The 9,539-nt window shown below is 47.7% G+C and overlaps 1 protein-coding gene across 1 annotated transcript; it reads right to left on the bottom strand.

Moving 5' to 3' along the window:
• Positions 1-418: 418 nt before the first annotated feature.
• LOC119357633 lies at positions 419-1,513 on the bottom strand. The gene is made up of 3 exons (XM_037624515.1): positions 1,136-1,513; positions 563-868; positions 419-442 (listed from the first exon to the last, which is right to left on the bottom strand). The coding sequence occupies exons 1-3, from the start codon at positions 1,511-1,513 to the stop codon at positions 419-421; spliced, it is 708 nt and encodes a 235-aa protein (XP_037480412.1).
• Between the last annotated feature and the right edge of the window lie 8,026 nt (positions 1,514-9,539).

Below are 9,539 nucleotides of genomic sequence, written 5' to 3'. Positions count from 1 at the left end.
TAGCAATGACAAGAAAACTCAAGAAAGGTGCTTGCAAACGGTTTGGAAGCTACTCCCTCCGTTCTGAATTACTTATCGCAGGTATGGATGTATCTAGATGTATTTTAGTTCTAGATACATCTATTTCTGCGACGAGTAATTTGGAACGAAGGGAGTAGCATGCAAACATTGTTATATCTCACTCCCTGCAAAGATAAAACGATCACAGTGAACGGACTGTAGGCAATTAATTTGTTTTTTTTTCTAATATATGTGCAACTGATCACTTTTATTATCATCACTTCATAACAAACACATACTGTAGAACTGCACTAGTTCGACTACTTGCACAATTAAGATTGATGTCAATCCCAATTTAATATGCAATGACCAGAGGAAATAGCAAAAACCTCATTGGTTTTATATGCAATGCTCCATCTTAACAAATATCAACAGCAGTAAGCTGTAATCAACAACACTAGAGGACTGTTTTCATTCTATGAGGAGGATACAAAAAATATACAGATTATAATTGAAAAGACCATATGGCTGATGCAGGGGCAAAGCAAAGGGGGTAGTATACCTCAACAAAACTGCGATGGCGCTTTCCTGTCCTCCTGGCCCCCCTCCACACACTAAGAATGAGCGCTGGGATGATAACAAAGCAAGCTGTCGCGTGCATACCAAATAGTGCCACATCCATGATTACAGAGGCGACCATTTCACCCTGAGACATCGAACCCTCCACGTCCGACGACATCATCACTACCAGAAGACCAGCAACCACTAGAAGGAAGAAGGCCACATCCGCAACCAATCCAAGCACCGCGGTGCGCGGAAGCCTGAACGATTCTGCAACCGACTCCTGCGTGAATGCTTCTAGAGCGCTCTGAGGACAACAATGTCAACAAAACCATAGGCATGAAATGAACATGAGTATGTACAGAATGGTTCGGAAATGGAAGGATGCAAATGAAGTGATGAACATGAACACACATGGAAAAAACTAGTGCCACTGATCAGGACAACCTGAACTGTATATGGCAACTTAGTTCGAACATAATGATAACACAGGGCTCATCCACTGGCGTATGTATTGCATTACTGCTATAATTCGACTACAATAAAGATCACAGGGAGTGAATTTGCGTGATGCCTTCTTGAATCCCGAAGTGGATCCAGATACAGCTGCAATCACGTAGGCCACGCACACCAACAGGACGAGAAGCGCGACAAATGCAAGGATGTTGTAGATGAGGACCTTGAGAGCCCCGTATGTGAGGGCCTGGAGGAAGAGGAAGGGGGCGGAGCTCTCGCCCCAGGCGCGGCTCGCCACGATCTGTCCAGCCGTGGCCGCGGAGATGACCCACGCGAGTGCGAAGCCCAGGTAGGGGAGGGCTCCCGCCGCGACACAGAGGACGCGCCCCAGCGCCAGCATCGGGGCGAGGGCCAAGTGCACGAGCGCCAGCACCACGACGACGATCCGCGCCGGTGGGGGCGGGGGAGGGGGCGGCACCGCGTCGGCGACGGCCATCGGTCGGTACGGGAAACCCTAGCTCCTCGAAGCTTCTCGATCACACTCGGTGGGGGCGAAGTGGTTGGGCGGCACAGCGAGGGGACAGTGGTTTGTGGGAAATGGGGATTAATTAATGAGGAACAGGAGACAGGGGAGGGGGTTTTGCGGCGAGCTGTCCCGCTTCCCTTCCGGGTTCAGCTCTAACCCATTTCCTCTGCCAGCGGATGCGGATGCGAATTCGGGTTCTAAGGGCATATCTAGCCGACCTTTAAAACGTGCCGATCGGCAAAATAACCACTTTTTTACGGTTTCGAACGAAAAAAGTGACCTGATCAGACAAGGCCCGCGACCTGTAGAAAAAATTGGGAGGCACGAAAAATCTTCGCCCTCAACCTTCAGATACACAGGATGGGAGGCCGACCCAAGCTTGACCCTTCTCCGCTGCGAGATTTGGCGAGGGAGTCATTTCCGTGCAGTTGTTTCCGCTTCCCCTTCCCTAAGCCGCCAACCACATCCCTTCGCCCGCTCCGGAGCACCTTCCCCGGCTTCCTTCCACCACCATGGAAGCCTCCCGATCGTCGGTCATCTCCGTGGATGTCATCCACACACTATCCCCTTCGCAAATCTCGTCGCCGATGATGTCGCGCCCGTCGTCGTTCAAGGCTCCACTACGCCACCCGCAAGTGGCAGGGCAACATCGTCATCCAGGGTGGCACTCCCGCAGCCCCTGCTAGGAAGGCACGCGGGCCCACCAACCCCGCCGCCTCCGATGTGAATTCGGTCGGGCACCCGCCATCGAAGAAGGGGATGGCTTTCGATGCGAAATGCAAGAAGCTCGCCGGAAGACCTACCCCACCAACAACTCCTCCGGTTGCCTCGGCAAGAACTACCCCGAGGATGCCCGCTGATGGCGCTGCTACCGCCGCCCCCCGAGGTGTTCGACAGAATGGGCGCAAGGTATGATGCTTTGATTTCTTGCACTTCTTTCACTTTTCTCCATTGCACGTGTTCGTAACTTGTTGAGCGAAATTGTAGTGCCGATTTGCATGATGCGACTACTGACTTCGTGCAAATGTTGGACGGCAACACCATCGACATCGATCAAGCCCCGATCGGTGATTACGGTTACAATGAGATGTATGGTGGCGTGCACGGTCATGGTTAGGAAGAAGATGATGTGGAGGAGGTTGACGAGGGGGTGTTTGATGCAGTGCAAGCAAAATCACGCGCAAGATCGAAGTGTTGGGCAACGTATAAATTTCAAAAAAATTCCGGACCGATCAAGTACCGAACGCATGGCACCTCCGGGATAGTGGTTTGTGGGAAATGAGGAACAGGAGACAGGGAAGGGGGTTTTGTGGCGAGCTGTCCCGCTTCCCTTCCGGGTTCAGCTCAACCCATTTCCTCTCTACCAGCGGATGCGGATTCGGGTTCTAGCAGACCCTTAAAATGCGCCGATCGGTAAAATAACCACCCATTTATGGTTTCAGACGAAAAAAGTAGCTCGAGCAGACACTGTATCAGCCCATGATCTGTAAAAAAATTGCGGGGCACGGAAAATCTTCGTCCTCAACCTTTAGATACACCCTTATCGGCTGCGACATTTGGCGGGAGGGGCATTTCCGTGCGGTTGTTCCCGCTTCCCCTTCCCTCCGCCGCCAACCACCTCCCTCCGCCCGCTCTGGAGCACCTTCCCCAGCTTCCCGCCGCCACCATGGAACCCTCCCAGTCGTCCGTCGTCACCGTGGATGTCATCCACACGCCATCCCCTTTGGCAGCTCTCGTCATCGGCCATGTCATGCACGTCGTCGTTCAAGGCTCCACTATGCCATCCCGCAAGCGGTAGGGCAACATCGCCGTCCAGGGTGGCGCTCCCGTAGCCCTTGCCAGGAAGGCACGCGCGCCTGTCAGCCCCGCCGCCTCCGATGTGAATTCGGTCGGGCACCCACCGACGAAGAAGGGGAAGGCTTCCGGTGCGAAACACAAGAAACTCACCGGAAAGACCTACCCCGCCAACACCTCCCCCGTTTGCCCCAGCAAGAACTTCCCTGAGGATGCCCGCCGATTGCGCTACTACCGCCACCCCACGAGGTGTTCGACGGAATGGGTGCAAGGTATGATGCTTTGATTTCTTGCACTTCTTTTACTTTTCTCCATTGCGCGTGTTCGTGACTTGTTGAGCGAAATTGTAGCGCCGGTTTGCATGATGCGACTGCCGACTTCGTGCAAATGTTGGACGACAACACCATCGACATCGATCAAGCCCCGATCGGTGATTACGGTTACAATGAGTTGGATGGTGGCGTGCACGGTCACGGTGAGGAAGAAGATGATGTGGAGGAGGTTGACGAGGGGGTGTTCGACACAGCGCAAGCAAAATCATGCGCAAGATCAAAGTGTTGGGGAACGTATAAATTTCAAAAAAATTCCTACGCACACACAAGATCATGGTGATGCATAGCAACGAGAGGGGAGAGTGTGTCCACATACCCTCGTAGACCGAAAGCGGAAGAGTTAGCACAACACGGTTCATGTAGTCGTACGTCTTCACGATCCGACCGATCAAGTACCGAACGCACGGCACCTCCGAGTTCAGCACACGTTCATGAAGGAAATATGCCCTAGAGGCAATAATAAAGTTATTATTTATTTCCTTATATCATGATAAATGTTTATTATTCATGCTAGAATTGTATTAACCGGAAACATGATACATGTGTGAATACATAGACAAATAAAGTGTCACTAGTATGCCTCTACTTGACTAGCTCATTGATCAAAGATGGTTATGTTTCCCAGCCATAGACAAAGAGTTGTCATTTGATTAACGGGATCACATCATTAGGAGAATGATGTGATTGACTTGACCCATTCCGTTAGCTTAGCACTTGATCATTTAGTATGTTGCTATTGCTTTCTTCATGACTTATACATGTTCCTATGACTATGAGATTATGCAACTCCCGTTTACCGGAGGAACACTTTGTGTGCTACCAAACATCACAACATAACTGGGTGATTATAAAGGTGCTCTACAGGTGTCTCCGAAGGTACTTGTTGGGTTGGCGTATTTCGAGATTAGGATTTTTCACTCCGATTGTCGGAGAGGTATCTCTAGGCCCACTCGGTAATGCACATCATTGTAAGCCTTGCAAACATTGCAACTAATGAGTTAGTTGCGGGATTATGTATTACGGAACGAGTAAAGAGACTTGCCGGTAACGAGATTGAACTAGGTATTGAGATACCGATGATCAAATCTCGGGCAACTGGGCAAGTAACATACCGATGCAAAGGGAACAATGTATGTTGTTATGCGGTTTGACCGATAAAGATCTTCGTAGAATATGTGGGAGCCAATATGAGCATCCAGGTTCCGATATTGGTTATTGACCGGAGGCGTGTCTCGGTCATGTCTACATAGTTCTCGAACCCGTAGGGTCCGCACGCTTAAAGTTCGATGATGGTTATATTATGAGTTTATGTGTTTTGATGTACCGAAGGTAGTTCTGAGTACCGGATGTGATCACGGACATGACGAGGAGTCTCAAAATGGTCGAGAAATAAAGATTGATATATTGGACGACTATGTTCGGACATCGGAATGGTTTCGGGGAGTATCGGGCATATACCAAAGTACCGGGGGGTTACCGGAACCCCCAGGGGAGACTAATGGGCCTATTGGGCCCTAGTGGAGAAGAGGAGGGGCGGCCAAGGGGCAGCCGCGCGCCCCCTCCCCCCCCAGTCCGAATTGGACAAGGAGGGGGGCGGCGCCCCCCTTTCCTTTCCCCCCCTCTCTTCTTCCCTCTCCTCTCCTACTCCCACATGGAAGGGGGAAGTCCTACTCCCGGTGGGAGTAGGACTCCTCATGGGGCGCTCCAAGGGTGGCCGCCCCCCTCCCCCTCCTCCACTCCTTTATATACAGGGAGGGAGGCACCCCTTGGAGACACAACAATTGATCCCTTGGATCTCTTAGCCGTGTGCGGTGCCCCCCTCCACCATAATCCACCTCGATAATATCGTAGCGGTGCTTAGGCGAAGCCCTGCATTGGTAGAACATCATCATCGTCACCACGCCGTTGTGCTGACGGAACTCTCCATCAAAGCTCGGCTGGATCGGAGTTCGAGGGACGTCATCGAGTTAAAAGTGTGCTGAACTCGGAGGTGTCGTGTGTTCGGTACTTGATCGGTTGGATCGTGAAGTCGTACGACTACATCTACCGCGTTGTGCTAATGCTTCCACTTTCGGTCTACGAGGGTACGTGGAGACACTCTCCCCTCTCGTTGCTATGCATCCCCATGATCTTGCGTGTGCGTAGGAAAATTTTGAAATTACTACGTTCCCAAACAGTGGCATCCGAGCCAGGTTTTATGCGTTGATGTTATATGCATGAGTAGAACACAAGTGAGTTGTGGGCGATACAAGTCATACTGCTTACCAGCATGTCACACTTTGGTTCGGTGGTATTGTTGGATGAAGCGGCCCAGACCGACATTACGCGTACGCTTACGCGAGACTGGTTCTACCGACGTTCTTTGCACACAGGTGGCTGGCGGGTGTCAGTTTCTCCAACTTTAGTTGAACCGAGTGTGGCTACGCCCGGTCCTTGAGAAGGTTAAAACAGCACTAACTTGACGAACTATCGTTGTGGTTTTGATACGTAGGTAAGAACGGTTCTTACTCAGCCCGTAGCAGCCACGTAAAACTTGCAACAACAAAGTAGAGGACGTCTAACTTGTTTTTGCAGGGCATGTTGTGATGTGATATGGTCAAGGCATGATGCTATATTTTATTGTATGAGATGATCATGTTTTGTAACCAAGTTATCGGCAACCGGCAGGAGCCATATGGTTGTCGCTTTATTGTATACAATGCAATTGCCCTGTAATTGCTTTACTTTATCACTAAACGGTAGCAATAGTCGTAGAAGTAATAATTGGCGAGACGACAACGATGCTACGATGGAGATCAAGGTGTCGCGCCGGTGACGATGGTGATCATGACGGTGCTTCGGAGATGGAGATCACAAGCACAAGATGATGATGGCCATATCATATCACTTATATTGATTGCATGTGATGTTTATATTTTATGCATCTTATTTTGCTTTGATTGACGGTAGCATTATAAGATGATCTCTCACTAAATTTCAAGATAAAAGTGTACTCCCTGAGTATGCACCGTTGCCAAAGTTCGTCGTGCCCAGACACCATGTGATGATCGGGTGTGATAAGCTCTACGTTCATCTACAACGGGTGCAAGCCAGTTTTGCACACGCAGAATACTCGGGTTAAACTTGACGAGCCTAGCATATGCAGATATGGCCTCGGAACACTGAGACCGAAAGGTCGAGCATGAATCATATAGTAGATATGATCAATATAGTGATGTTCACCATTGAAAACTACTCCATCTCACGTAATGATCGAACATGGTTTAGTTGATTTGGATCACGCGATCACTTAGATGATTAGAGGGATGTCTATCTAAGTGGGAGTTCTTAAGTAATATGATTAATTGAACTTAAATTTATCATGAACTTAGCACCTGATAGTATTTTGCATGTCTATGTTTGTTGTAGATAGATGGCTCATGTTGTTGTTCCATTGAATTTTATTGCATTCCTTGAGAAAGCAAAGTTGAAAGATGATGGTAGCAATTACACGGACTGGGTCTGTAACTTGAGGATTATCCTCATTGCTGCACAGAAGAATTACGTCCTGGAAGCACCGTTAGGTGCCAAACCTGTTGCAGGAGCAACACCAGATGTTATGAACATCTGGCAGAGCAAAGCTGATGACTACTCGATAGTTCAGTGTGCCATGCTTTACGGCTTAGAACCGGGACTTCAACGACGTTTTTTACGTCATGGAGCATATGAGATGTTCCAGGAGTTGAAGTTAATATTTCAAGCAAATGCCCGGATTGAGAGATATGAAGTCTCCAATAAGTTCTATAGCTGCAAGATGGAGGAGAATAGTTCTGTCAGTGAGCATATACTCAGAATGTCTGGGTATAACAATCACTTGATTCAACTGGGAGTTAATCTTCCGGATGATAGCGTCATTGACAGAATTCTTCAATCACTACCACCAAGCTACAAGAGCTTCGTGATGAACTATAACATGCAAGGGATGGATAAGACGATTCCCGAGCTCTTCGCAATGCTAAAGGCTGCGGAGGTAGAAATCAAGAAGGAGCATCAAGTGTTGATGGCCAATAAGACCACTAGTTTCAAGAAAAAGGGCAAAGGGAAGAAGAAGGGGAACTTCAAGAAGAACAGCAAAAAAGTTGCTGCTCAAGAGAAGAAACCCAAGTCTGGACCTAAGCCTGAGACTGAGTGCTTCTACTGCAAGCAGACTGGTCACTGGAAGCGGAACTGCCCCAAGTATTTGGCGGATAAGAAAGATGGCAAGGTGAACAAAGGTATATGTGATATACATGTTACTGATGTGTACCTTATCAGAGCTCGCAGTAGCACCTGGGTATTTGATACTGGTTCTATTGCTAATATTTGCAACTCAAAACAGGGACTACGAATTAAACGAACACTGACTAAGGATGAGGTGACAATGCGCGTGGGAAATGGTTCCAAAGTTGATGTGATCACCTTCAACACGCTACCTCTACATCTACCTTTGGGATTAGTTTTAGACCTAAATAATTGTTATTTGGTGCCAGCGTTGAGCATGGACATTATATCTGGATCTTGTTTGATGCGAGATGGTTATTCATTTAAATCTGAGAATAATGGTTGTTCTATTTATATGAGTAATATCTTTTATGGTCATGCACCTTTGAAGAGTGGTCTATTTTTGATGAATCTTGATAGTAGTGATACACATATTCATAATGTTGAAGCCAAAAGATGCAGAGTTGATAATGATAGTGCAACTTATTTGTGGCACTGCCGTTTGGGTCATATTGGTGTAAAGCGCATGAAGAAACTCCATACTGATGGACTTTTGGAATCACTTGATTATGAATCACTTGGTACTTGCGAACCATGCCTCATGGGCAACATGACTAAAACACCGTTCTCTGGAACTATGGAGCGAGCAACTGATTTGTTGGAGATCATACATACTGATGTATGTGGTCCAATGAATGTTGAGGCTCGCGGCGGGTATTGTTATTTTCTCACCTTCACAGATGATTTAAGAAGATATGGGTATATCTACTTAATTAAACATAAGCCTGAAACATTTGAAAAGCTCAAAGAATTTCAGAGTGAAGTTGAAAATCATCGTAACAAGAAAATAAAGTTTCTGCGATCTGATCGTGGAGGAGAATATTTGAGTTACGAGTTTGGTCTACATTTGAAACAATGCGGAATAGTTTCGCAACTCACGCCACCCGGAACACCACAGCGTAATGGTGTGTCCGAACGTCGTAATCGTACTTTACTAGATATGGTGCGATCTATGATGTCTCTTACTGATTTACCGCTATCGTTTTGGGGTTATGCTTTAGAGACGACCGCATTCACGTTAAATAGGGCACCATCAAAATCCGTTGAGACGACGCCTTATAAACTGTGTTTTGGCAAGAAACCAAAGTTGTCATTTCTTAAAGTTTGGGGCTGCGATGCTTATGTGAAAAAGCTTCAACCTAATAAGCTCGAACCCAAATCGGAGAAATGTGTCTTCATAGGATACCCAAAGGAAACTGTTGGGTACACCTTCTATCACAGATCCGAAGGCAAGACATTCGTTGCCAAGAATGGATCCTTTTTAGAGAAGGAGTTTCTATCGACAGAAGTGAGTGGGAGGAAAGTAGAACTTGATGAGGTAACAGTACCTGCTCCCTCATTGGAAAATAGTTCATCACAGAAACCGGTTCCTGTGATGTCTACACCAATTTGTGACGAAGTTAATGATGATGATCATGAAACTTTAGATCAAGTTGTTACTGAACCGCGTAGGTTAACTAGAATAAGATCCACACCAGAGTGGTACGGTAATCCTGTTCTAGAGGTTATCATACTATACCATGACGAACCTACGGACTATGAAGAAGCGATGGTGAGCCCAGATTCCACAA

Source organism: Triticum dicoccoides, chromosome 2A (genome assembly GCF_002162155.2).
Source record: "Triticum dicoccoides isolate Atlit2015 ecotype Zavitan chromosome 2A, WEW_v2.0, whole genome shotgun sequence".
NCBI lineage: Eukaryota > Viridiplantae > Streptophyta > Magnoliopsida > Poales > Poaceae > Triticum > Triticum dicoccoides.
Note: the sequence above shows the minus strand (reverse complement) of the source record. Positions and strands in the feature narration are given on the sequence as shown.

Coding starts and splice junctions, on each gene's coding strand:
- LOC119357633 (XM_037624515.1), bottom strand. CDS start 1,513: ATGGCCGTCGCCGACGCGGTGCCGCCCCCTCCCCCGCCCCCACCGGCG. Junction 869..1,135: donor CCACTTCGGGATTCAAGAAG/GCATCACGCAAA, acceptor TGTTGTCCTCAG/AGCGCTCTAGAAGCATTCAC. Junction 443..562: donor GCCATCGCAGTTTTGTTGAG/GTATACTACCCC, acceptor TGTTGATTACAG/CTTACTGCTGTTGATATTTG.